Source organism: Fistularia commersonii, chromosome 9 (assembly GCF_037954325.1).
Source record: "Fistularia commersonii isolate RoL2024-O1a breed Wild chromosome 9, RoL_Fcom_v1.0, whole genome shotgun sequence".
NCBI lineage: Eukaryota > Metazoa > Chordata > Actinopteri > Syngnathiformes > Fistulariidae > Fistularia > Fistularia commersonii.
Window position 1 is genome coordinate 388,710 of NC_141292.1, and position 27,533 is coordinate 416,242.

At 55.5% G+C, this 27,533-nt stretch overlaps 2 protein-coding genes across 7 annotated transcripts; one reads left to right on the top strand and one right to left on the bottom strand.

Annotated features, from left to right (window-relative positions):
* Positions 1–1,465: 1,465 nt before the first annotated feature.
* On the bottom strand, positions 1,466–16,993 carry LOC147230829 (AP2-associated protein kinase 1-like). Of its 6 annotated transcripts, none has more exons than XM_086151710.1 (20): positions 16,683–16,993; positions 15,636–15,754; positions 14,196–14,304; positions 13,776–13,918; positions 13,451–13,572; positions 13,202–13,283; positions 12,016–12,148; positions 11,688–11,791; positions 11,508–11,590; positions 11,188–11,348; positions 10,987–11,093; positions 9,726–10,028; positions 9,529–9,647; positions 9,279–9,436; positions 9,113–9,190; positions 8,257–8,352; positions 7,944–8,054; positions 7,526–7,651; positions 7,082–7,186; positions 1,466–3,070 (listed from the first exon to the last, which is right to left on the bottom strand). In XM_086151710.1, the coding sequence occupies exons 1-20, from the start codon at positions 16,843–16,845 to the stop codon at positions 2,571–2,573; spliced, it is 2,922 nt and encodes a 973-aa protein (XP_086007836.1). In that variant the 5' UTR covers positions 16,846–16,993; the 3' UTR covers positions 1,466–2,570. The 6 variants fall into 6 exon arrangements, with proteins under 6 accessions (XP_086007836.1, XP_086007835.1, XP_086007840.1 ...); XM_086151709.1 differs by having other exon boundaries at positions 9,529–9,650; XM_086151714.1 differs by lacking the exon at positions 1,466–3,070 and adding an exon at positions 6,639–6,813 and having other exon boundaries at positions 9,529–9,650.
* Positions 16,994–18,021: 1,028 nt separating this feature from the next.
* On the top strand, positions 18,022–24,628 carry anxa4 (annexin A4). The gene is made up of 13 exons (XM_086151716.1): positions 18,022–18,140; positions 19,338–19,387; positions 20,045–20,132; positions 20,572–20,666; positions 21,335–21,448; positions 21,935–22,025; positions 22,307–22,386; positions 22,663–22,719; positions 22,802–22,895; positions 23,028–23,123; positions 23,198–23,256; positions 24,054–24,176; positions 24,379–24,628. Exons 2-13 carry the CDS (start codon positions 19,379–19,381, stop codon positions 24,430–24,432), a joined length of 960 nt encoding a protein of 319 aa, XP_086007842.1. The 5' UTR covers positions 18,022–18,140; positions 19,338–19,378; the 3' UTR covers positions 24,433–24,628.
* The last annotated feature ends 2,905 nt before the right edge of the window (positions 24,629–27,533 follow it).

Here is a 27,533-nt window from a genome sequence, read left to right on the forward strand (position 1 = left end):
CCTCACTGCAAGGGTGCAGGCAGGAGATACCGCTCTCTCACACACTCACACTCACACTCACACACACACTCACTCACACATAGTGGTCTTTTGCTCTTTGAAGGTGTGCAGGTTCTGGAGCTTCTCAGCTGAATAAACATGGCAGGGGGGGGGGTCTCGAGACCTTAGGTGGGACATGTGGTCTCTAGGTGTGGAGAACCCTGAGGAGCACCAGCTCCATCCAAGATGGAGGCCTGGAGCTTTGCTGCACTCGCTGGTCCCTCTGCATCCGGACGAACCGGTTCCTCCAGGTCTGAGATCCAGGACACTTGGACTTCTTGATGGAAACCGAATGCGTGGAGACTCCACCTTCTCCTCCCTCACATGGACACCTGCGGCTCTGCCATGTTCCTACAGAAGCTCGGTGAAGTTCGGGATGAAGCCGTAGCCTCGGAGGTTCGCGGAGATCCGGGTCTCCTCCGTTACCGAGCTTCAGGCGAAGAATCCGGTGTCTAACATCTGCTCCTCGTGAACGGGTGGAAACCATGGCAACGCGGGGACTTCCTGCCGCCGCGGAGACGGAGGAGAACTTCTACACCTCCTCCACCAACACCTCCAGCATTCCTCTGGCTGCAACACCAACAGCCAGAAGAAGAGGAGGAGAGAGAGAGACAGAGAAGGAAGGAGAGGAGGAGGAGGAGGAAGAAGGAGAAGGAGAGGAGGAGGAGGAGGAGGAGGAGGAGAGGAAGAAGAAGAAGGAGAAGAAGGAGAAGGAGAGGCCTGGAAGAGGTTAACATTTGTGGCTTCATTTAAAAAAAACAGGAATGTGGAAACTTCACAGGTGACACACACACACACACACACACACACACACACACACACACGCATGAGCACATACACACTCAGATACTCACATGCACAGCCACACACACACATACACACATGCACACACAGCACATACACATGAGCACATACACACTCAGATACTCTCTCTCACACACACACACACACACACACACACACACAAAAAAAAAACAGCACACACTTATGAGCACATACACACTCAGATACTCACATGCACAGTCACACACACACACACATGAGCACATACACACTCAGATACTCACATGCATAGTCACACACACACACACACACACACAGCACACACACATGAGCACATACACACTCAGATACTCACATGCATAGTCACACACACACACACACACACACAGCACACACACATGAGCACATACACACTCAGATACTCACACACACACACACACACACACACACACACACACACACACACACACACAGCACACACACGAGCACATACACACTCAGATACACACACACACACACACACACACACACCCACCCAGCAGCCAGTCCAAACACCTCATGTGTCACCCGAGGGGTGGAGGTTCTGGATGTAGATCCTGGCTGAAGAACCTGAGGAACGGCTTCACTGTGAGACTCAAAGCTTTGATAAGATGGACTTTATTTGCTACTGGAGAAGGTCCTGCACCAGCATCTCCAGGCTTCCCTCTGAGGTACCAAAGTCAGAGGAGCCGAGCCGCTGTGAAGGTGGAGGCAGGACAAGGTTACGGAGGTCGGCGGAGCTCCAGATCTTCCAGTCCTTCCAGATCTTAGAATCTAGAAAGGCTCCAGACTGACGGAGGCGGCAGCAGGTCTTTGTCCTCCATCATCTCCAGGGTCAGACGGAGATGTTGATGGACGCCTTCTGACATCCAGAGGGAGCTCAGCAACATCTCCAGAGAAGGTCCTCCATCTAAGATCTACTGGCTTAGGAGTGTCTTCATAACCATGATGATGCGGGCAGCGTTCACGGTTCCATCCCTGGAGATCTGAACCCCTCAAAGATGAGAAGACCCTCTGAGATCTGAGTGAAGCCCCCCCCAAGTGCTGGGAGCTGATTGGACGGCTGAGGTAGAGGAGGACCACAACGCCTGGAGACACAGAGAGGGATCTGGGGGGTCAGGGTCTACAGGGGGGTCAGGGTCTACAGGGGGGTCAGGGTCTACAGGGGGGTTCAGGTCTAAGCAGTAAGACTGGATCAATGAGGGGGTTCAGTCTGTTGTGGTTTAGGGTGTGTGTGTGTGTGATGGGGGGGGGTGAGCTCAGGGTGTGAGTGTGGATTCTGGGTGTGTGTGTGTGTGGGTGTGTGTGGTTCAGGGTGTGTGTGTGTGTGTGTGTGTGTGTGTGTGTGTGTGTGTTTGTGTGGGTTTGGAGTGTGTGTGTGTGTGTGTGTGTGTGTGTGTGGTTCAGGGTGAGTGTGTGTGTATGTGTGTGTGTGGTTCAGGGTGAGTGTATGTGTGTGTGTGTGTGTGTGTGCGGGTTTGGAGTGTGTATGTGTGGTTCAGGGTGTGTGTGTGTGTGTGTGGTTCAGGGTGAGTGTGTGTGTGGTTCAGGGTGTGTGTGGGGGGGTCAGGGTGTGTTTGATGGTTCAGGGTATGTACGTGTGTCTGTGTGTGAGAGGTTTCAGTGTGTGGGTTCACAGTGTGTGCGTGTGTGCATGTGTGTGTGTATGTGGGTTCAGGGTATGTGTGTATGTGTGTGTGTGTGTGTGGTCAGCGTGGCTGGAAGTGTGTGTGTCGTGTCCATGCGTGCAGGGGTCCCACGGGCAGCGATCCTACGGCGGCCTGCCGTCCCACCCTGGAGACGACGCGCTGCACCGCCACCGCCTGCTGCAGCAGCGGGCGCCGCGCCGGGGGCGGGGCCTCGGCGTGCGGGCGGAGAGGAGCGAGGGGGGCGGGGCCTCGTCCGCTCCCAGAGGCGCCGCGCGGAAAACCCTCGGCGGGCGGCGCTCGCCGTCCGAACGGCGCCCGGAGGAAGACGTCCGACGGCTCCTCGGGGTCGGCGGGCGCCGGACGGGACGCCATCTCGGTTTCCGTCCCCGCCGGCTGGAAAGGCGCCGGCTGGAAAGGCGCCAGCTGGAAGACGTCCGGCGGCCGCCGTGGGCTCCTCCCGCCGGGCGGAGGAGAGGGTTCGGCGGGCGCGGGAGCCCCGCCCTGCGTCTCCACGGCAACCTGCGGCGCCGCCCGCGGGGAGCCGAGCGCCCCCTGCCGGTCTGTGTGCGGGAGAGACGGGACACACGTCAGAGACGGAGGTGGGACGCGCTGAGGGTGGAGGTCCATCTGGGAACATCTGAACCCATGCCGCTGGAGGAGGTCCTCCTGAGACCATCTGAACCCACGCCGCTGGAGGAGGTCCTCCTGAGACCATTTCAAATCCTCAATGATTCAAGCACCAGTTCTCACCGGCTCCTGGTCCAACAGGACCCGACTATTCACACGCCTTCCAAGGTGAGAAGAGCTGAGAAAAAGATGTTCTAGCAGTAATCTGTGTTAGCGTGTTAGCATTGAGTTAGCATGTAGAAGCTACAGGCGAGTATCACCGAAGCGACCGGAGGGGAGGAGGTCACCCTGGACCTCTTCTCCTGTCCCACAGCTTTGTCCTGAACCTGAAGGCAGCGCGACCAGCAGGCCTCAGCTGGGGAGCAGAAAGGACGGATTCGTCCAGGGGTCGATGAACGACCAGAATACCAAAGCTTCGCCCGCGGCTCCTCAGAACTGCTGTCCTGGATCTCCACCAGGACAGGACGGTCTTCAGGTTCCAGGAGACCTCAGGGGGTCTCAGAGCCGCCGAGCAGAAGGTCCTCCACAGCCGCCCAGGACACGCCTGGGCCTTCACTCCAGGCAGCGTCGCTATAGAAACACCGTGTAGACTCACAAAACCATTCACTCATTCAGTCACATGTTATACATACATACAACCATTCACACACATGTTACAAATACATACAACCATTCACACACAGGTTATACATACATACAACCATTCACACACAGGTTATACATACATACAACCATTCACACACGTTATACATACATACATACAACCATTCAGTAATTCATTCACATGTTATACAAACAACCATTCACTCATACATTACATGATACATGCAAACCATTCACATGTTATACATACATACAACCATTCACACACGTTATACATACATACAACCATTCACACACAGGTTATACATACATACAACCATTCACACACGTTATACATACATACAACCATTCACACACGTTATATATACATACATACAACCATTCACACACGTTATATATACATACATACAACCATTCAGTAATTCATTCACATGTTATACAACCATTCACTCATACATTACATGATACATGCAAACCATTCACATGTTATACATACATACAAGCATTCACTGACTCACAGCATTCACACGTTTACCAATCACTCATTCACATGTCAGACACGCAGCCGTGCACGTGTAACATACATACAACCACACACTCACTCATCCACACGTCATATAAGCATACAACCATTCACATCATACAGACTTTCAACCATTCACACGTCTGGACAATCTCAGGGTCTCAGACGTACCTGTGTACACGAGCGCACACACACACACACACACACACACACACACACACACACACACACACACACACACACACACAGGCGTGCAGTGCTGTTGTACAGTTTATTGTTACAGTGCACACTTCCAGAGGACACAAACCGACATGTCTCCAACTACCTGAGAGGATCCAGGAGGGGGCGGGGCCTGTGCTTTCAGAGGACCTTCCAATCACAACGTCCACGGCCGCCATGTTTGCGGCCAACGACAACACAAAGGGGCTACGGTAATACTCGGGCACGCACGCGCGCACGCACGCACTCGCGCACGCACACACACACACTTATCGGTAACACTGTGCGCCAACACGGGTGAAGAACACTGGACGACGGCGCCATGCGATTGGACGGGAGGTCTGCGGGAGGAGCCGACCTCGGAGGCGTCGGCAGAGCCAGAGTATAATCCCCGTCGGTCCGTGTAAACAAACATCACATTGTCTTTACAAAGGAGGGAAGGGATTAGGCCTAATCTGGACGGGACTAGGACTACCTCACATACACGCTCACGTACCAACAATAATCCAGTAGATATCACCCAAGAAAGAACTTTCCTTGTGATTACGGTGTTAAGAATGATAGAACTTTTTTTAATTATCATTATTATTATTATTATTATTATCATTATAGTTGACTAATATTGATTTCTTACATTCATTCTCTAACACTCTATTCATATTAACATTTATGAACAGGAAAACAGATTTATAGCTCCGTATGTCTTCCACGAGTAAAGCTTTATGACAGCGACTCTGTATGTACACGGGGGTCTGCGGGTATTTACAAGATGAAGGGGTGAAGATGGAGGGCAGGAACGGGGGGACCTGCTGATATGGACCAAAATGAAAGGGCGAGATGTTCCTGCCTGAGCGAGACCCGAGAGGCGGGACCTCCTTCGGCTCGGACCCGCCCGTCGCCCGACGCCGGTTGCCGTGGCGCTGGGCCAAAAGGGCGAGAGGCGCCGCTCCGACCGCCGGGCCCACGCCGAGACGTTGCCGTGGTCCCTCTTCTTCCCGAGGGCCAGGGTGAAGACCGGGGCGAAGACCAGGGTGAAGACCAGGACTACCACGCGCTCCCCGCCATCTCCACTCTGCCTGACATGTTGACAGCCACCTGCTAATCTGAGCTCCAAGTGCCTCTGGAGCTTGGTGAGGTCCAGAACCTCGACCTAGGAGATGATCGAGTCATCTTCTCAACCGTCCTTATCTGTCTTATGTACGGCCGCGGTTCAAGTAGGAACGGCAGCTGGCGGGAGGAACGTTCTGAATGTTCCTGGGCCTCCAGGAGAGCTTCTCCTTCTCCTTCTCCTTCCCAGCGTGTCCCACCTCGGAGGTCCGACCTGTGCGGAGCCGAGGCCGGTCCTCCTGCCGGGCTGACGGGGAGGCGGCAGCAGGTGGAGGAGTCCCACTCACAACACATCTAAGATATGATCGGGGAGCTTCCGCCGGCTCCTTACGATGCCTCGGGAACCTTCTGGAAAGGAACGCAAAGCGGTGGGGTCGGAACATGCGGGACGCGGCGCTCCGGCGTCCGCTGGTCCGCTGGTCCGCACTCGCGGCCAGAGGAAATGGGAAAAGCGCTCTGAGCCGCCGACTGCTTGTCGAGGAGGCGGAACACAACATTATTGCTAATGCTAGGCGGGTTCTTCTCTTCTTCCCCCGATCACAGACAAACCACCGGGCATCTCCCAGAGTCTTCGGCTACGATATGAGGATATTCTCGCGACGCCGACACGCTCGATCGGAATGTGCAAATAAATGGGCGGAGAGGGATCCGGAGAAGGCAAACGACGACAAATTCACTTGTGCACAACAATAACTACGACCACTTGGAACTATGGCTATCGCACGTCACAACAATGAGCTGCTCGCTAGTAGACAGGATGCAGTACTGGTGAGGTTAATCTCTGAAAGGAAGGTTAGTGGAAATGGCTGATGAGAGGCGGGGACGGGGCGGGAGGGATGGAAGGTGGAGTCAGATACTGCAATTTTTGAGGTGGGCCAGGGTCCGGGGGCCGGGGGGCCGGGGGCCGGGGTCCAGGGTCCGGGGGCCAGGGGGCCGGGGGCCGGGGACCGGGGGGCCGGGGGCCGGGGGGCAGCGGCATCTTTAGTGAGTGGACTAGGATGGAGACGGCAGCTGCAGGGGGTGCAGGAAGCGAGCTGGGACGACTGTGTGGTTTGCGGTTTTGCTGCGCCGCCGCCCTTTAACCCAAAGGTACAGCTTCTAGGGGGGTCGGGGGTCGGGGGGGGGGGGCCTACAAGTCGATGAGCTGGTCCACCAGCAGCAGGGAGCGGGCCAAGCTGGGCAGGCTGGACTCTGAGCCGCCACTGTTACTGCGGGAGTGGCCACCTGAAACTGGCCAGAGAGACGGGGGGCGGGGGGGCAGGACAGAGCACACAGGGGTGGGGTCAGAGGTCAAGGACAGGGGTCAAAGGTCAAGGACAGGGACAGGGAGAGAGAGAGAGAGAGAGAGAGAGAGGGAGAGAGTTGACCCATCTGACTGATGTCACAGTTCAAGCAGAGGAAGACGGCAGAGCTTCTGCTGGAGGTCATGCAGCCGAGAGGAACCGAGGAACTTCCCCCTGAGGGGGAACTCCTGGGGGTCTGCAGGCCTTACCTTGGGAGTTCTTCCGGCCGCTGACGGGTATGGGGTCGAACTCGTCCTCGGCGCCGGCCTGGGCCCCGGCCTGGCCCGGATCCAGCTCCGAGATCAGCAGGGACTCTGGGGAGAGCAGAGGGGGTTAAACCTGAGGCTGCACGGTCATGGAGGAGGTCCAGCCTGCAGGTTCCTCCACTCCGCAGCAGACCTCCCATCACATCATTCACACGTTTGTTTGTGAGTGTGAGGAGATGCGTGGACGTCGGGCCGGCGGACAGTCTCCTCTATCTTCTCCTTCTAAAGCTCCAGCAATGATCTGGTGACCTCTCTATCTGGCCTTCTTCTTCAGACAATGTGGAGGTGGACCACCTGCGCCCGTCTGAGACCACCACAGTCGGGCAGAGGAACGGAGAAGACGTTCTCCACCTCCGTCTGTCTGTGGCTGCGGTTCTTCCATCTCACCTGCTCTTGGAGGTCCAGGCTCTCCAGACAGCAGGCTGTAGTCATCCAGCGCTGAGGAGGAGGTCGGCGGGGCAGAAGGTCCCGACATCAGAGAGCCCAGGAGGGAGTCTTCTGCAGCCAGGGGGTCTGCAAGGAGGAGGAGGAAGGAGAGCATCGCAGAGTCAGAAGCCCCGGCGGGTCAAACGCAGTCCGGCCCTCCAGGACCGAGATCATCTCCACTCCCTGGGAACCTTCTCAGAAGCACACCCACAGCTGACCTGGAACATCTCATGGTTCAAGCCAAGAGCAAATAGCACGCAACATCTCCCACGCCCTTGACATCTCCGAGATGGTGCACTGCTCAAGGTTCTGCTCTTTCCTTACTAGATTCATTCAAAGTCTCACACACACACACACACACACACACACACACACCTACCTTTTGCAGCAGCCTCCTCCACGGAGCCACCGAAGGGATCTGCCAGGGACAGGAGGTCGGGCAGCATGAGGGCCGACGTGTCAGGAGACTTCAAGCCTTCTATCAGCTTCTCTGAATGCCAGGAGGAGGGAGAAGGTCAGGAACAGGAGGCCGTGCAGCCATCCACACGGCTACCGGTGTGTATTATGGGATAGTGGAGTACCAGCTGTACTTCCTGGTTTAGGTTGCGTTCCCCCAAACCAGGATACATCTGGAACAGCTAATGACCATCACATCTTCTGCTAAAAAGGCTGGAAGGACCCGGAAGGCTCACCCGGCGCGTCGGAGAGCTCCAGGGTCCGGAAAGGATCGGGGACGGCCAGCAGCGCCGCCCCTGGGTCCACGTCCAGGACGGCCGAGGGCCTCTCAGCTGGAGGCAGGAGGAGACACCTGTTAGCGACCGCGGTCCAGAACCTTCTCGCCTTCAGAGCCGTCCAGGTGTTCATAAGGACCAGTTCCAACATCCAGGTCTGAAGAGCACCGGCATCATCACTTGGGGCCACACGGACACTACTTACACATCACTACCAGGCCTGATGATCCTGCTGGGAGAACATCTGTGGAATTGAACCTCCTGATTAGCTACACTGATTATCCCGCACTCAGGGTTGCAGACGGGGCCGCAGCTCAGCCGGGCTGTGATTGGACCGGAGGCGGGTCAACCCGGACCAATCACAGGGCCTCACATAGAGACGTCCGACCATTCACCCTCTCATCAACACGTCTGGATCACGGAGGGTCTCCATGAACCTCCTGCATGGGTTTGAACTGTGGGAGGAACCCGGGAAACCCTGAGGAACCCTGAGGAACCCTGAGGAACCCCATGCAGGCACAAGGAGATCATGGAGGCTCCACACAGAAGGACCTCCTGTGGGAATCTAACCAGGGACCTTCTGGCTGAGAGGAGGAGGTTCCACCTCACCGGTGGCCATATTAGATAGGCTAAACATCATCAGCTACATAGCAGGAACCAAACACACCTGCACACTGGTTCAGCGGTCTGATGTGGGCCAGACACACACACCAATACTAGCAGGTGCTGTCGCTGCAGCTGAGCACCAGGGCAGGTTCTCCACAAAGAGGGAGAACTTATTTGTGTAGAAGTAGAAGTAGAGCGGTGGTCTACCTACCAGCCTCCTGGGGCGCCGCCTCCCCGGCCGAGGAGAGCAGGCCCGGTATCAGCTCCTCACAGGAGGCCTCGCACACGTCTGGAGAGGAAACACCACACACACACACACACACACTCAGTGACTGTGGTGGTCATGTGTGTGTAAGCAGTGGGTGGGCAGACCTTACCATGGGCCTTCTTGTCCTCCTGCCTGGGTTCCTCGGCTGCCAGGGGGGCGAAGCTGTCATAATCGAAGGGGTTCCAGACTGGCGGTGCGGCGGCGGCGGCGGCGGCGGCGGCGGCGGGCGTGGCCTTGGCCTGGTCCTGGGCGGCGTCAGCCACGGGTCTGCAGGGAAAGTGGCACTATGAGTTATGACGGTGTGTGTGTGTGTGTGTGTGTGTGTGTGTGGGGGGGGTTGGCGAGGTTCTGGGGCTCACTGTGTGAGGGCGGCCTCTCCGTCAGACTTTTCCGCAGGAGGCGGGGCGGCGGCCGAGGCCTCGGCGGCGCCTTCGCTCGGGACGCGGACCTGGGCTGTCTTGGGAGAAGCAGGAGGACTCTGCTGTGGAGACAAACACCTGAGAGAAGGTCCCAGGGCCAGAGGAGGCCTCACAACGTGTTCTGGTGCAGGACGTACCGTCCGGGCTCCTTGGACCGCCTCGGCGGGCGCCGGCTGGGCCGGGCCGGCCGAAGGCCGCTCTGACGTCGCCGCCGCCCCCCCGGAGGCGGGCCTGCCGGGAGACGTCTGGGCCGCCGGCGTCTGGGCGGAGCCGGGCTGCTTGCGGCGGGCCGGGCGCTGAGGGGGCGCCGGGCTGGGCGGAGTCTGAGCCGCCTGCTGGGAGGGGGGGGGCTGCTGGGCCACGGGCGGCGCCTCCGCCTTCCCCACCGGGGAGACGGCTGCCGACGGGACGCAGGTCTCCACGGCGGCGCCCGGGGACGGCTGAAAACAACAGTGTTTTATTGACGACTATTGGACTTTAAGACAAAAGCCGAAGTCTGAGGGAAACCTTGGGATTGGAGGATCATCAGACCAGGATCCAAACATTTTACCCACAACTAGAAATGACCAAACGGCAATTTAAGGCTTAAAACGTCCGCTTAAAACTCAATGGTGAGAAGAAGCAGTAAAAACATGGAGGGAGATGAGAAGCACTTCTGATTCAACACGACAAAGTGCAGAAGAACCTCGACTTCTGACTGACTTTGAGTCCTCTGAGATCCGAGCCGAGGTTCGGTGGATGTTTAGCTTTGCGATCGAAGCCCAGATCTGAGTTAGCAGCATCAGGATGAGTGTTTGGCGCCCACGTGGACGCCGCTGGCCATGAAGGTGCATTTACAGATGGCAGGATGCGTCGCTGCTGCTACATAGCCCAGAAACATCACGGGAATCCAGAGCGAGGTGCGGACTCGTGAGGTGGACTCGTCCGTGAGGACACGGAGGAGTTGTTGGGGGTGAGATGGTGTGACGGAGAGCATCGTGAGAAGGCGGGAGACGTTTACGGGGATTTGGTGCGGCGGACGGCGGGAACGTGGACGGACGAGACGTTCAAAGCCGGTCTGGAACGGTTTGATGGTTTTAAAGAGGAGCAGCTTCACTCCGTCCATACGTGCACGCTACAACAGTTTCTACACTTTATCTTTTATAACATTATTATCTTTATATGCTATATAATTATAACATATTGTTTCTTATTTAAAAAAACACAACCAAACCAGGGCTTGGAACGTTCGACTCGTTCCAAAGGGGAAATGTTATTTGCTGGCTCACAGAACCAACTCCATCCAGGTCAGAGCTCCACCGCCATCAAATGACGGCGGCGTTGCAACATCAACACACGAACCGAGAAACAAACTTCAAACTCGGCTTCCTGCTTCCCGGCCTGTAGGAGAAGTCCTACCTGCTTCTGTCCGGGCGCGCTCTGTGCCGGGAGGAGCGGCGGGACGGACGTCTGCGCCTTCTGGGACTGCAGGGCGGCGGCCGGCTGGGAGAGATCCAGGCTGACTCCTGCTGGGCGACGGAGGGAGGGGATTAGAGGAGGCCCGGCTTCCTTCCCGGGCTCGGGACCGTCTGCCCGTCGGACCGGAGCGGAGCGACGCACCCACGGGCTGCGCGGGGCCGCCGGGGAGGTTGGCTCGCTTGCGAGGGGTGAGGGCCGCCGGCTGGATGGGGAGGATGCCCGCCGTGGGCTGGGCGTGGGCCGCTTTGGGACGCTGGCGGGGGGTGATGGAGGTCTCGGTCGTGGGGATGGGATCCGTCAATCTGCACACGTGGGAGGGGGGGGATCTTCACCAGGATGTACAACACACACACACACACACACACACACACACACACACACACACACACACACACGCACGCACGCACGCACGCACACACACACACACACACACACCCTGCCTCAATGCCAGACCTCCTTACCTGGGCTTGGTCTGGCTCTTCTTGGCTGCGGCCGCTTCGCTCGCCTTCACTGGCTCCGGGAGTTTGGAGGGAATGGAAGAGTTCTGATTGGACGAGGGAGGTAAAACACAAAAATCAAATTCCATTGAACGCATCGGCAACGTCCACGCCCTCGGCTCCCTGGAGAAGATTCACACTGACCTTCACGTTCTGGACGGGACAAGGACGCTGGGCCAGTTTGAAAGAAAAGTAGGACACCTGGTAGATGTCTGGTCGTTTGTCGGGGTCCGGCTCCAGCATGTACCCTGGAGACAAGCACACACACACACACACACACACACACACACGCACACACACACACACACACACACACACACACACACACACACACACACACACACACACACACACCAGGCACAGACAAGGAATGTGAGAGCGTTGGAGGTGCAGTGCTGGGAGAAGGTGTGACGCCATGCGAACAAAGGTGTGTGTGTGTGTGTGTGTGTGTGTGTGTGTGGAAGGCACTGACTGATGAGGCAGTGGAGATCGTAGGAGTAGCGGGAGTTGTCTGGGATGGTGAAGCTGCCATCGCAGATGGCCACCTGGCTTTCCCCAAAGGGCAGCGTGAAGAAGCACAGCTTGTACAGCAGGCAGCCCAGCGCCTGGAGAGGAGGACCACGTGCACGTGCACGTCACACCGCACGGCGACAGGAGAGAGAGCGGAGAAGACGTCAAAAACACATCCGGCGCCGTGACCGGGACCAAATATCTAGCGCAGGTTTTGGAAACACCCGTACAGAGGTGAACCTCGGTGAGACACCTGATCCTCAGCCCGATCGGTCGCGACACAACGAGCGCTTAATGAGCCGACGGGCTGCGGTTCCACGTCCGGGTTCTCTGGACCGGCGCCGGACAATATGGTCACACGGTCACATGGTGGGCGGCGGTTAGATATTTGAGGTGCTGGGAGTTTTTTTTGTGACATTACTGAGCAGAATACACACTGGTGAGATTGAGTTTGAGAGATGTGTTGCGTAACTTAGCTAATGAGTATAGGCTAGCAGGATGTCATAGGTTAGCAGAATAGCATGGGCTAACAGCATAGCATAATCCAACAAAACACCGTAGGCTAATGGATCATCATCACAGGCCAACAGAAGACTGCAGACTAACAGGTAGTCAGAGGCTAACAGGACAGCATAAGCTAACAGGTAATTCTAGGATAACGGGATAGCATAAGCTAACAGGTAATCCTAGGCTAACGGGACAGCATAAGCTAACTGGTAATCCTAGGCTAATGGGACAGCATAAGCTAACTGGTAATCCTAGGTTAACGGGATAGCATAAACTAACTGGTAATCCTAGGCTAACGGGATAGCATAAGCTAACTGGTAATCCTAGGCTAACGGGATGCACAGAGCATGTCGCCCTCCTCCTCCAGTGAAGCAGAGACCTCCTCACTTGTCCTTCCATGAAGGTCATTCATGAAGGAACTCTGCGTTCACCCAGACATCTCTGTGTTGCAACGACAAAGTTTGGATTTATTGATGCGGCCCATGAAGGAAGCGTCTCGCCAAAGATCTCAGAGGGACCGGGGTGGAGGTGAGCTGCTACTTGGGTCAAACTACGCTCTGGTTTCTCGTCTCTTCCGGGTCGACGTGGTGTTTTCTCCGTCCGACGGCGAGGTTCTCCGTGAAGCCGGTGGCCCCACTCACCCAGATGTCCGCCTTGGTTGTGATGATCTTGTTGTTGTAGAGGTTGACCATCTCGGGGGCACGATATGACAAGGTGGTGTATCTGGAAGACGACAGATGGAGACAATGGAAGGGAGCCGGCGGCGAGCAGAACGTCCGGCTCTCAGAGATACCCGTTCAACCGGGCCTCGGTCATGACGTCCCGTCACGAGCCGCTGCTACCGCTACTTCTTCAAACCAGAAATGTGAAAAGACTTGAGATGCACCAACTTCTTGATCTCCTCCTCCACGGCGGCCACGCCCTCCGTCTGCGGGCTCTGGAACCTGTTGGTGGCGCTGCCGAAGTCGCACAGCACGTAGTGGCCCTTGTCGTGCAGCAGGATGTTCTCCACCTGCGGGTTCACCAGAAGAAAACCAGAACTTCAAGGAGAGGAACCGGCCGTATCGCCCAAGAGGGACGCCGGAGGTGAACCTGCGATGTTACCACGACAACGGCGTCCGGGTATCGGACGGTAAAACTGAACCGAAAGCGGATATCCGATTCCCGGACCGGAGCGGGTCCCCGGGAGGACACCTCGCCGACGAAGCCCGTCACCTTCAGGTCCCGGTGGATGATGGGAGTCTTGCGCTGGTGCAGACGGGAGACGGCGTCGCAGGTGTCACAGAAGATCTGCAGGACCTCCGCCTCCGTGAAGCCGGTCTGCAGCCTCTGGTTCATCAGGTTAACCACCTGGCCTCCTGCGGGGAAACACAGGCGCTGAAACGCGGCTCCTCGGAGGAGGACGTCCACCCAGGAGTTCTCTGGACATCCGAGCCAGGTCTCGGTGGTGTATATCCAGTAAGGTAAGGGTGGAACACCAAGTGAAAAACTCCCCCGACCATCTCCTCCACCGCCACAGAAACAATTCCTCTGCCAGGTCAAGGTTCCTTTGTTCTTCAAGGAGAACTCCTCAAGGGAGAAGCCTCTTCACCCCTGGATCAAGAAGCCCCTCAACGTTCTTCCTCCATCACTCACCTTTGCAGTAGTCCATGAGGATCAGCACCTCCCACACGTCCCTGGAGCCCATGGCGGTGACGCTGGAGTCCAGATAACCCACGATGTTCTTGTGGCCGACGAGGTCCTTCTGCGGAAACCACAGGCGGGCGTTAGAGTCGTGGAGGTGGAGGACCACCGTGACGTGATGGGTCTTTGGCCAGGGAGGACTCGTGTCAACGGCGGGCTGCGGTCAGCTATCAAACACTTCGGAGCTACACCCTGCTCCCCGGGCCTGCAGTGCATGTGCGTGTGCACGTACGTCAGGGTTGGGTGCTGTGGCGGGCCTTGGCCTGCAGAGGGCGCTAAAGCAGAGAGCTAAACTCAGACGCTGGTTAGGTAATGAAAAATGTCAAGTACTGCAGCTGAGGTGAAGCACCGTCTGTGTGTGTCTGTTTGTGTGTGTGTGTGTGTGTGTGTGTGTGTGTGTGTGTGTGTGAGTGTGTGTGAGAGCCACAGAGAAAGAGGCTGGGGCTCTATCACTGAGTGAAAAGAAAGAAACACCGGTGAGACGAGCCGAGGAAAAAGGACCCCCGAAGGACGCCGTCTCTCCGGCGGCGAGAACCAATCACAGAGAAGAACCAGGGCCGCCGATGAACACGCAAGACCTCCTCCGGCCTTCTCTATTCTTCTTTGGGATTGTTTGTGTTCTATCAGCGGGGGGAGTCCAGCGCCATCTTCTGCGGGGCGACGGGCAGCAGGCCTGACAGGCTCAGGAGGGCTGGTTCTGTCCCGGGAGGACGGTCGGAGGCAGGACCAAGCTGAGGAAACCGCTCAGTGTCAGGGACAACAACTCTCGGAGAACCACGCCGGAGGCCCATCGGAGCACCATCTGCTGTGGGCTGAGGCCGGCCAGGAGCCACGGAACGCCGGAGGAGGTCATCTCTACCTGCGGCCATCAGGCCCACACCTCCTCCCTCAGGACCGAGGATTATCTTCCATGACATTCATCATCCTGTGCAACGTATTCTAACGTCAGCCGCTTTGCAGTGCGCGACATTTCTTAAAATTCACAGGCATGTGCATTATCCCTCTTCATGTTTGGATTTTGGAGCCATCTGGCACGAGGCCTTCCGCTGTGTGGTTCCTCTGCGATCAGAGAGGTTCATCTCATCAGGTCAGAGTGTTGGACCAGGACAGGGACGGCTTTGTCTGCACGCCGTAAAAACCACACAGGAACAGAAACTCCTCACCACTGGAGTCCAAGGTCAGTGTTGGTGTGCAACTCCAGTGTGTGTGTGTGTGTGTGTGTGTATGAGAAACTACAAACAGAGATCCAGATAAGGCCGCGGCCGGCCCACACCTCCCCTCCCCCCCCGCTGCGTCTGGACAACATCCCTCATCTGTGGATCTGTGGGAAGCCTTTTGTTTGGCAGCAGGTTTCTGACCGCCGCCCGGGAGAGGAAGCAAGCACGTACTCACCATAATTTGGATCTCGCTTTTGCACACCTGCAGGTCGTGCTCGTTGTTGACGTACATCCTCTTCAGGGCGCAGCGCACGCCCTGGTTGGTCCGCACCAGGAACACGATGGCAAAACCACCTGCGGGGACGAGGGAGGGATCTGGTTATCTTCTCGGAGGAAGAAACACAAAGACATGTCATTTGACGACGATACTTATCGTCCCATCTCGACTCGCTGGATGCTTTTTGTTTCTTGGGAGATTCAAACGCAATCATTTTGTAATTAGGGCTGAAATGCGGGATTACGCTTCTCGGGGCCAAATTGGGCCGGCGTGCAGTAATAAGCTTAGCGCCGGACGGGATACATCTTTCGGGCGGTACGGACGGGGGGACAAACACCAAATGGTGAGGCCTGACACGGCTATGCATTAGTCATGTCGTTGCTGCGGGCTTTACGCCGAGGCCTCCGCTAAAGCTTCGCCATCTGCTGCGGCTCAGACCGCAAATTCACTTTGCAGGCTGGAGCTGCCGGGCGTTCATCAATTCTGAGGCCCGAAGCAGCACCGGCGGACGGGCGGACCCAAGATGCCGTCACCGCGGGGACGGACCGAGCGACGCTTTGGACGCACTGAGCAAAATGCGCGTTAGAAGCAAACAATCCCGTCGCACCCTCTGCTGACCTTCTGAGACGAGGGACGCGCTGCGAGGACCAGGTTCAATTTTCCAGAGGCAAAGTTTCACGATATCTATAGAATTTATCTATATGATTTTGCAGGGGGGGGGGGGCAACGGGCTGCCTTTGCAAATACAAAGAACGGCGATGAACCATTTCACTACTGAGGTTGGACCCGTCGAAGAGCACATGGTTGATATTTCAGACTTTCCGAAGCACAGACGGCCTCTGAATACCACAACCGTCCCTTCCGTCTCCCATCCACGGCTTTGGGCCGACCGAACCCACGCCCAGGTGAGCGGAGGATGGCGGCAGGCCTCGGCCAGGTGGGCCGGGAGGTGGAGCTCCGGAGGGGCCGGGGGTCACCGGGGGTCACCGTGCAGCCCCTTCTCACCTTCAGCGACGATCTCCTCCACGGTGACCTGGTGCCGCCCGACGGTGAAGGCTCGTCCGATGAAGTTCCCGCCGGCGTGTCCGGAGCCTCCGCCGCCGCCTCCGCCGCCGGAGCCGGGCCCGGAGCTCACCAGCTCCCGGCGGGAGTCGAAGAACTTCCTCATGGCGCGGCGGTCTCGGTGGGAGGGGGCCCTCGGAGGCTTGAGCCGCGGACGGAGCGCTGGCTCGCTGCAGCCTCGGCCCCCCCGCAACCCCCCCTCCTCCGCGCACTCCGAGGATGCTGCAGGTCGGATTACACGGGAATCCGATGAAGAAGCGTCTCTTTCGGCCCGGGAACCGGAGCGATGCTCCCGTTAGGATGCGTCGGGAAGCGGGCGGCTCTCCCGGCTCCGGCCGGTTATGTAAGCGGGACCCCGGCGGGAGGCTACAGCATCCCCGGAGAGGACGGCCGTGGTCCGGGGACGCTGCCTTCCATCTCGGCCGGCGGTCACCCAGCTAGGCCGGCGCTAGCTGCCCGGGCGCCGTGACATTTCTCGTAAGGTTATCCGGGTGATCGTCCTCCTCCTCCTCCTCCTCCTCCTCCTCCTCCTCCGCGGCGGCTCCCTAACCGGAGCGGCGGCCGCGGCCGCGGCCGCGGGCTGCCTCCATCCTCGGCGGGGCGGCGCGGCGCCTCGCAGCCGCTGGATCCGATCAACTCACAATTCAACTATTATTTTCGTTAGCCAGCGCAGCGGATCCCCCTCCTCCTCCTCTTCCTCCTCCTCCTCCTCTTCGTCCTCCTCCTCCTCCTCCTCCGCGTCAAACACGAATCCCCGGCGGGGTCGCGCTGGCGGCCGTCGACGCGCAGAGAGAGAGCCCGCGGGCGGGTTTCATCCGCGGCGCCCGGTCCCCGCCGCCTCCGCCGAGATCTCCGGATCCCAGAGATATCGCAACATCCTAGCTGTTGCTGTTGGAAGGGGCGCGTTGCATTGCGGGAGGTGTAGTCTGCGGGGCAGCCGCAGCCTCCCCTCCCCCCGCCGCGATGTGGTCATGTGCTGCGTTCAGGGGGGGGGAGGGAAGAACGGATGCGGCCGCCGGTCGTGATTTATGATGATATCGATCCGACAACCGCGGCGAAGCAGAATTGCAGCGGAACGGTAACCCGATCGATTCGCTAGAGTATCAATGACAGGAAGTTCGTGTTTTAGCACGAACGCCGTAAAGGCACCGAGGCGTTTTAGCGGCGCCTACGTCACCGCTCGGAGCGCGCAGCTCGTATTTCCGAGCTCCGCCGCGGACCCTGAACGCGGCTCGCCCGTCCCGACCGGAGCCGAGCGGAGCCGAAGTGTTTCGGAACGCGGCATCCGGGTGGGCGGGGCCTGGAGGCGGCGCCCGTCGCTTGAAGCGTCTTCCTCGGCGTCTCGCAGCCGCTCCGCTCCCCTCGTCTCAGCCCCGGACGGATCGGCCCGGTTCAGGACAGGTGAGACCTGGTTCGGCGGGAGTTCGGCGCGCTCCGGGAACTCCACGTGTCGTTTCGCGTGGGCGCCGCCGGGCCGAAGGGTGTGACCTCCCGGCGGCCGCCGGAGCCTCCGCGCCCCGCTAGCCTTGACCTCGCCCTCCCAGAACCGGGACTTTGGCGTCTAACTTCAGTACTTTTCTTCTGTCTCCGCGTCAACGGACACCAAAGTTGATGGGACTCGGGATCTTTCGCGGACACTTCGGGGTTCCCCTGAAAACACGGGGTTGTCGTTCTCCAGATGAGGCGTTCAGGGCCACACACTGATGTGCGAAATACCGGCTGTCGGAATGACATCTTGTTGTCATTGAAAGCTCTTTTGTTAAGCTTAGCCAACAGGGCTAGTATTCATCCACTGGAGGTGTGTTTGTCCATTCATCAGGTCCTCCAGAAGGTTCCCTCAGGAGAACCTGGAGAACGACTCACAGGGCTAGTCAATCGTGTTCTATTGCAACGTTCGTATTCAAATCTATCATGGTATGTTTACACTCTTTCTATCGGCACAAATCGAAATGCACCGCGGACAGCGAGGTGGGAATTTCACTGTACAGGAAAACTAATGTCTACGTTGTACATGTTACAATAAACGGGAATATCTCCAGTGCTATTGGGCTCATTCAGAGTGTCTGGGCTCTAGGATGGACAGTTTGATGGTGAGCTTCATGTAAATGTGAGCTGAAAACACACAGCACACCGCGGCTACACCTGCCCGCTATTTACATCACAAATCGCACAGGTGTGTCAGTGTGACCTATGAGCCCGCACACACACACACACACAACCAGGACGCGTCTTTGTCCCGGCGCTTCAGCGCCCGTACATACGTGTCCATGCACGGGGAGCCCATTAATCTAAGGGTTTCCCAAACTGAGCTGAAGGAATACGTGACGGCTGTGGGTAAGTGGGTCTTCTGGGGAGCAGGTTAGGAACCCGGGGACGCCGGCTGTCAGGAGTAATTACAGGTGTTTCCCCGACGGCTGGGTGAGATTAACTCCAAGTACAAAGGGGAGGCCCGGCCCACGGGAACCCTCTGGCCCCGTGCAGTATTGATGGCAGCTTAATGACGGGGCCATTGTTGGCGGGGACGCTCCGCTCACTCCGGGCCTCTCCTCGGCCGGGTTCTCATGCCTGTTCTAATATTAAGCCGTTGTTCTCCTGTAGCTCTCGTCAGCTCCGGTTAAAAGATCTCCTCTCCTCGGACCATGGCAGCGGTAAGTCTCTCCAAGACGTTCAACTCATTTGAGCAGAGACATTTGTGTTCCGAAGAGGCAGAATATTGTAATCTATTCCTTCTGTGTGTCAGATCGCCATGGGGATGATTGTGTTGACTGTGTGGTGCGCTGCCGTCCTTCGTGAATCCTTCCCCCCGAGCCCAGTCTTGCAGCTTAAAGCCATTCTCTGCAGATTACAAACATGATTTGTGTTGTGTTTTTTTTTTTTTAATCCCTAATACTCCTCTTTACGGGTCATTTGCCAGCGTCTGTGGCCCGCTGGGCCTGCCACCAGACTTTAAACAGCGCTTTGAATGACAATCGGTAAACTCTGTCCTCCTAGTATTGAGAAGGCTTCAGCGGGTGAGGAAGCAGGTAGTTAAGCGCAGTAATCTCTGTGCACTGTTTGTGCTCGTCCTCGTGTCTCTCATTCAGACTAAATGAGGGTGGAGGAACTTTCCTCCTGGAGCAGATGGAAACTCATTTCTGCAGCAGACGTCCACGCGCTGCCTGGAAGTAACAATTAGCTCAGTGTATTTATAAACCGAGGTGTGTGTGTGTGTGTGTGTGTGTGTGTGTGTGTGTGTGTGTGTGTGTGTGTGTGTGTAAACCCTCCAATGGTCTGCAGCGCTGTCACTCTGAGTTTTCTTCCACCAGATCGGAAACCGTGGAACGGTGACTGAGGCGTCTGGTTTCGACCCAGAAGCGGACGTCCAGCGTCTGAGAGGAGCCATGAAGGGAGCCGGTGAGCCGTCCTCGGGCGTTCCTTCACAGCTCCGTCTCCACGGAAACAAAATAAGCGCTCTCCGTCCAGGAAAGTCTGAAGCCCTAAGTCAGGGTCGGTCAGAAGCGGAGTGTCCTCCTAGAGCGTCATGAAGGTTTATGTTTTCCTTCTTGGTCAGAGCTGATTCTGCCAGAGGAGCCAGCCGATGGAATTATGGGCCAGATTGTTATGCAGCCCGTTCATACCGCGGGAGGAGGTGGCCGTCTGGAATGTTGATGTTGTCAGGAGTTCTCCTGCATAATGGCCGCCTCCTGACTCCAGTTTGCAGGCAGGCGGTTTCTATGTCGACGCTAACAAGCAGCTCGGGAGCATCTCCGGGGCCGGCCCGGAGTTTAGCCGCGGAAACGGACAGGTCAGGTACCACCCGGCCAGGATTCTCAAACTGCAAACTGTCTCTCAGGCACGGATGAATCTGCGATCATAGAGGTCCTGGCTCGCCGCACCGTCGCCCAGAGGCAGCGCATCAAGGAGGCCTACAAGCAGGCCTTGGGGAAGGTGAGTGTGTCAATGAGAAAGGAGGCAAAACAACCCCGTTCCTTAGATTTCCCCATTCACACAACCATCGGTTTGGATCTTGGCAGCACGGGTGGATGTGTTATCTGTGAAGAGTGTGTGTCGGAGCGGGCGGGGCCGGCAAGGCTCACACAGCTCTGCTGACAACGCGACTGTTAAAGTTTAACTGCAAAGCAGAAGTGAAGCGCTCTCGCAGATGTAGTGACGAGGCCGGGCGCTCTGGAGAAGGTGGGGTTCTTCCCCGCCGTCACCCAAGGTTCCCTGCTAGAAGCCAAAGTGCAGAGAAGCCGCCGACCGCTTCTTTGTTCCACCTAGAAGTGGATCGATACAGTGACGGAGAGGGGATGTTTACATTCCCCGCGCGGGGAGATAAACCCCGCTAGGAGGTCAGGCGACTTATCTGAGAGTTCCCCAAATGAAGCGGAGAACTTCTGGCGGGCAGAAAGAGTGAGTCATGGCTGCATGTGACGCCGCCCACGTGCGGTTGCACAGGAGAGCGGCGTGCAGCAGCGCCCTCTGGTGGAGAAGACACACACTGCAGGCGACCCGGAGCTTCTGATGTCGTTTTTCATGTAGGAGAGTGCGGAAGCTGGAGTGACCGAACGGTTGTGCATTAATCCATGTGTCTTCATCCGCCCGACACCACCCAGGACCTGGCAGATGATCTCTCCTCGGAGCTGAGTGGGAACTTCCAGAGCGTGGTGCTGGGTCTGCTGATGCTGGCGCCCGTTTATGACGCCTCCGAGTTGAGGAACGCAATGAAGGTTGGGGTTTTTAATGACGTTTTGACTCCTGAGGGTAATTTTGTTGTGATTCATTTGTTAAACTCCTTACAGAAGAACCTGAAGGTTCACGGGCAAGTAGGATCATGTCTGATCTTCCCACGTATTATTCTGGCCACGGAAACCTCCTCCTCCGAAAATACTAAACACAGATCGGGGGGCTGTGGCTCTGACGGCTGCATTGCTCAACCGCCTGACACGACTCCCTCAGTCGTGCAAGAAGTTAAATGAAAGCAGGTGCTTTCCTAAGTCGGATCTGGAAGCAGCAAAGCAGCGAGAGTCTGGCTGAGATTTGCAGACGTTAGCTTTGGTATTCAGAGTGACCTCAGAGAGATTTCGCAAAACAAATATTGTGGACGCGGCCTCGGAGAGGAAGTATGGAAGATTGAAATCAATATTGCCAAGGTCGCCCCGGCAGCCGTTTCTGGGAGGGGCGGCGTTGACCGCTCGGGTCTGATGTGTCCACAGGGCGCCGGGACCGAGGAGGCCTGTCTCATCGATATTCTGGCTTCGAGGTCCAATGCGGAAATCCGAGCCGTGGCCGCTTTCTACAAGCAACGTAAGTGAGCGAGCGCCCTGTGCTTTGAGACCCCGGTCACCCGGAACACAGCCGGTGCCTTCGAGTGGCGTGGGACATCCGAAACGCCGCGTCCGTAACAGAGCCCGTGTTCCGCGGGTTTAGGAAACAATGCAGGGCATGCATTATTCATCAGACACTTGCTGCTCTGAAAGCGGCGTATTGTTTGTTTGCGATGTCGGCAGGAAGCGTCCGGTTAACGTCGGCGTCTCTTCGGCGCATTCAGATGAGCGCAGCTCATCTTTTTTCCGTTTTCTTGACAGAATATGACAAGGACCTGGAAGACGATGTGTGTGGCGACACGTCTGGGATGTTCCAGAGGGTGCTGGTGTCTCTGCTCACGGTGAGCTAACAGCTAGCACCACCAGGGTCCTCCTCAACACACAAGAGCGATGATAGTCAGTGAAACCATAACACGCTCGGGTGATAAATTGCAATAAAAGACAAACTGGTGGTGCGGAGGGGAAGAGCTCTCTTCGCTTGTTCAGTAAACAACATTCTGCCACGGCCGTCATCGCGTTTGCATTTCCACGCCAGCCTGGTTCTTTGTGCGGGAAACAGGAAACCGGATGCATCTCTGTTCTCATGGTTTATCGTTGCCTTGTGTTCGGGTCCGCAGGCCGGACGCGACGAAAGCGACGCGGTGGACGAGGCCCAGGCCGTCATGGACGCCAAGGCGAGGCTCCGAAGACCGCAGGTGAAACCGGCGCTCCCGATTGGACGGCCGCCTTGACCCCCTTCCTTGTGGGCCTTTGCAGGAGATCTACGAGGCGGGCGAGGCTCGTTGGGGCACCGATGAGGTGAAGTTCCTGACAGTGCTGTGTGTGAGGAACCAGAAGCATCTGCTACGAGGTAGGGATGAGACGTCCGGTCTTTACGCCCAGATTTCACCTGCCACTTTACTGACCCCATGTGGCCGTCGGAGGGGCAAACGTGCGATCGGCTCCATCCGGTGAAAACACGACCCGTTCCTTCCCCCTCCAGTGTTTGAGGAGTATCAGAAGATCTCTGGCAGGGACATCGAGGACAGCATCAAGAGGGAGATGTCTGGCTGCCTGGAGGCCGTCTTCCTGGCTATCGGTCGGTCTCCTTCCGCTCGCACCGACTGCATCCCCGTCACATCTGCCAGAGCTTGCTCTTTTTCTGTCTTCCAGTAAAATGCATCAGGAACAAGCAGGCCTTCTTCGCCGAACGCCTATACAAGTCCATGAAGGTAAGTGTGTGATGTAAACAGACACCTGTGTGTGGATTTAATTTGCGGAATAAGGTTCAGCGGCTGTTGTTCCAGTGACTTGGACAACAGGTTGTCAAATGAGAGGAAAAGTGGCGGCTGAGAAACTGGAGATTTTCTTCCGGGGATCGTCACCGCCGACCAGCCCGACCTTTGGCGCCCCCTGGTGGTCACACGGAGTACCAACACCTCCCATTGTCTCGTCACAAAGTTCTCGCAGTTCTCCACCAACAATGCTTTTTCATCTTCTGTCATAAAATCCAGTCACCTCCAGCGCATGGTCACACTAAGAGTTTAGCAAAATGCTGGCGAAAATAAAACCTGTTCACACCGAAGCCGGACATTATACGGTTTCAGGCAAACATAATTACTGGCGCCAGACACGAACCCCGTTCACTTTCCGACATCCAAGTGTTGTGTTGACAATGGTGCGCCAGTTAAGCGATGGTATCCGGAGCGGGGGCTGGTGCTGAGGCTCCTGAGGTTTAGGTTCATGATCATCCATCACTGAATGATGAACAATTTCCTGCTGATATGAACCTTTTAATGGTGTCCAATGACTAATTTCCCCCTCCCTATTATTTACGCAGCACTGAGTGATTAAAACCCAGATTGCAGAGTGACAGCGACACTCATGGAGAGTCTTCTTTCCAGTGTCACAGTTCTAGGGTGTCGAGTGTATGCGGGGCCCCTCGGCTGTAATTAAAGCTGCCTGATATTAGTCGTTATTCCGTACTGGGCAAGGTGCCGATCTCTGAACAGTCCACGTCTCTCGTCAGGGCCTGGGGACCACCGACAGCGTCCTCATCAGAATAATGGTTTCCAGGGCCGAGATCGACATGCTGGACATCAAGGCTCAGTTCCTGAAGATGTACGGCAAGACCCTGCACTCCTTCATCAAGGTGAGTAGAAAGTGTTCCGTGGAGAGGTCAGTCGTCTCTGCTCCCTGCCCCCTCCAGGGGGCGCCACAGCCAATCGCCCCCCCCTCCTAACCCTGCCCTCTGGAGAGCACACTTGTAGATTGTGATTTATCCAGCGGTGTTTGAGGGCCAAGCCTTCCCCTCGGCTCTCCGGCTGAAGTGTGTCTGTCTCTCACCTATGCAGGGCGACACCTCCGGTGATTACCGCAAAATCCTGCTGGAGCTGTGTGGCGAGTAGAGCCGAGCCCGAACGACCGCCGACCACGGTGTTCGCTCTGGGGGGCGAGGGGAGAAAAAGAAACCATTAACTGTGTTCTTTGGAGTGATTTTTTTTTCCTTCTTCTCTTCTATGGCCTTTACATTTCTCTTGTTGAAGACAATGCCTTACTTTACTGATTTTCATACCAATTAAACCAAAGACCAGTGTCCTTTTACACGTGTTCATTTTTTTTTTATCTACTTTGAGTTAATGGCTGAGAAGCCTTTTGTAGTCGAGGAGATATATGTCTTCCACGTCTTAAAGAATGTAAAAGACGAATGTTGCCGGCCACCAGCTCAGTCAGCACAACACCTTCATCACCGGCCAGTCAGTGAAATCCATTTGCTTAATTGCTGGCCAGTCCTCATTTGTTGAGTCAGCCCTGCGCCATTTGACTCAATCACATTAACAGGCCTCCGCTTTGATTTTGGAGGCAGTAAAATGTGGTATAATCAGGTTAAGGAGGACACTCGCAGCTCACACCAAATGACAACTTCAACTGGGGGTGGAGGAGCGGCGTGCGGTACCGGGGGGGGGGGTGTGACCGCTGGGTGGCGCTGGATAGAACCTGGAGGCAGCCGGCGCTTCTTCATGGCTTCTTTCATACCGAGGAGATAAATAACACACAAAATCCCAACAATTTCACGTGAATGGCACACAAACTGCTCCAGCCGAGTCACACCCACTCACGTTTACATCCAGCTGATGAAGTCACCACAAGCTGCTGGTAAAAGACATGCGTCTGTTTAGCTTTTTACTGCGCTGGATATAAATCCTCTTTTTTATAAGCACCTTCACTAAAATCACTGCAAGCGCTCATCAGACGCAAAGACAATGTTAATTTATTCTCGCTGAGCGCCGGTGACACCAGGCTCCATGTTTATCAGGTTAAAGAAACCAAAGGCACCTTTTCCCGCCAAGGGCTGTAGATGCAAATAAAGGATGGTTACCCAGCGCCTTCTGTATTTCCTGATCGCTTACGACGGCTGAAGTTCTGGATTTGTGACATTCTGTTTTTCTGCCCTCCTGAACATTCAGTCACATCAGCCTCCTACATTAATGTACACACAGTACAGATATAATAGTTGTCATGGCAGTGCAGCAAGGAGCCCCATACGTGTTGTGTATAAGGTCTGTTGCTCTTGTTTGTGGTATAAAGGGCGACAACATCAAAAGATGGAGCAGAACAGTGTTAAGAGTTAACTTTAATAATAATTTAGCCTTTATTAATCTCTGTGGGGAAGCTGGTTCCCTGCAATGAAGCCATCGTGGATGAATCATGAGCAGCAGGCCGCCAGGGGCGCAGCAAGGGGTTCGGTGTGTTGCTCAACAACATTTGGACACGCTGGGAGGAGCCGGGAATCTAACCGGGAATGTTCGCTTGCAAAGACGATCGTTCGACCTCCCGCGCGACGCCGCCCCTGCATGCACATACATTTAGAAATATATAGTTTGCTGCCATGGAGACCTAGCCGTAGGATGTTGCCACAAAGACAACCTGGAGCTTTAAGTTATCCGATGAATACAGTGGCTTTCTCTCAAAGAGAATAAAGTGAAGAACTCACAACGTCGCTCATGAGAAGATAATAATAGAGACAGACAACCAATTATTTACAAAGATTGTACAGAACCCTGGCAGAGGGGACGCTCTTACACAGAGACAAATAATGCAACTGCTACCACTCAAAAATTTAATGACAGGAAACAAAGACTGTGAGGTAAACCACGTGCCAGAACCACGCAGCGCCTTGTTGAAGGGCCAGCGAGTGGATGGATTTAGGAGGAGGTGATAGGGTGGGTTGAGGGATAAGCAGCTCCATGACAAGATATCAGGTAAAGGTGCTTTTACATGAGCAATATTACAGCTGATGTTCACCTTTCACTGAATATAAATGATCTGAGAAATCAAAGAGCTTCAGTCAAAAAAAGACAAGAGATTGACAATTGCTGTCTCCTCTCCCATAATTCTAAGCGAGTACAGCCGGCAAAGCAGGCAAAGCAGATGCGACGGGGAGGATAAAATGTATTTAAAGTATTAAAATAAATGAAACAAAAACAGACACACTTCATTTCCAAAAGAACTAAAAATGAAATAAACACATTCACAAGTCATTTACGATAAATAAACAAATAAATAAGACATACTTCATTCAAAAATTATTGATACACATACATACATACTTCGTTCACAGATGAGTGCCTAAGAATAGTTCCTCTACTCTTAATAAACACACAGGTTCTTGACTCTTTGTTCGGGTGGAACTCGGTTGTCCTCCCAGCAGGACGCCTGTTCAGCCCCGGAGAGGCAAAACAACACGCACGACGAGGCAAAACATGCACGACGATGCTAATTTAGCCCGGTCGAGTCCATGCTAACATTCACCTCAGGAGCTAACAAGCGCTTCCACTGGAGGGACGCTAACTTAAGACTTCGTGAAGATTGGCTAACCTCTAATTACTTCTCTCATTCTCCCTGTGCACATTTTCGTACTTTATTGAGGATGGTTTCCCAATGAAGTTTGTAATAGTCACTTCATTTATGTTTCTGTGCTTATCAGACAGCTGAACAAACGTCAAAAAACGCGAATTCATTTAAGTACCTGTTAGCAGTAGCAACCCGGAAGCCGCCGCGTCTCCGCGCCGAGCATTCGTTTGGATTTTAGGTCAAGCCTGTAGCTGAGCGCTGATTGGCTGCAGTGGACGCGCGAGTGCTTGTCATGTGACGCAGCGAAAGTCGCGTAACGGCGATTTGTCGTTACGTCTTTACGTCTTTACGTCACTACGTCTCTCACCTGTTGAATTCCCATTGAAACAGCAGCCCAAACATAATATAACAATAATAATAACAACAACAACGACGACGACAACAACAACAACAACAACAACAACAACAACAACAACAACAATAATAATAATAATGATGATACGAGCTGGGGCTTAGCAAAGCAATAACCGCAGTCAAGGATAAATTGTTCCTCAGAAGATGGTTTTAATTCAACAGTCAACAAACAGTGGAAACCCAGGGGGTGTCTCTCTCTGGGTCCACTCCAAAGATACCATAACATATGGTGCAGGTTAGT

What these genes read in the sequence shown, in the direction of transcription:
- LOC147230829 (XM_086151709.1), bottom strand. Translation starts at nt 16,845, where the DNA reads ATGAGGAAGTTCTTCGACTCCCGCCGGGAGCTGGTGAGCTCCGGGCCC. An exon ending in GGAGGAGATCGTCGCTGAAG is followed by an intron (nt 15,755 to 16,682) that starts GTGAGAAGGGGC and finishes TCGTCCCCGCAG; the next exon opens with GTGGTTTTGCCATCGTGTTC. An exon ending in GCGCGCCCGGACAGAAGCAG is followed by an intron (nt 10,029 to 10,986) that starts GTAGGACTTCTC and finishes TGTTGTTTTCAG; the next exon opens with CCGTCCCCGGGCGCCGCCGT.
- anxa4 (XM_086151716.1), top strand. An exon ending in TGCTGGTGTCTCTGCTCACG is followed by an intron (nt 22,387 to 22,662) that starts GTGAGCTAACAG and finishes TCGGGTCCGCAG; the next exon opens with GCCGGACGCGACGAAAGCGA. An exon ending in GGCCGTCTTCCTGGCTATCG is followed by an intron (nt 23,124 to 23,197) that starts GTCGGTCTCCTT and finishes TCTGTCTTCCAG; the next exon opens with TAAAATGCATCAGGAACAAG.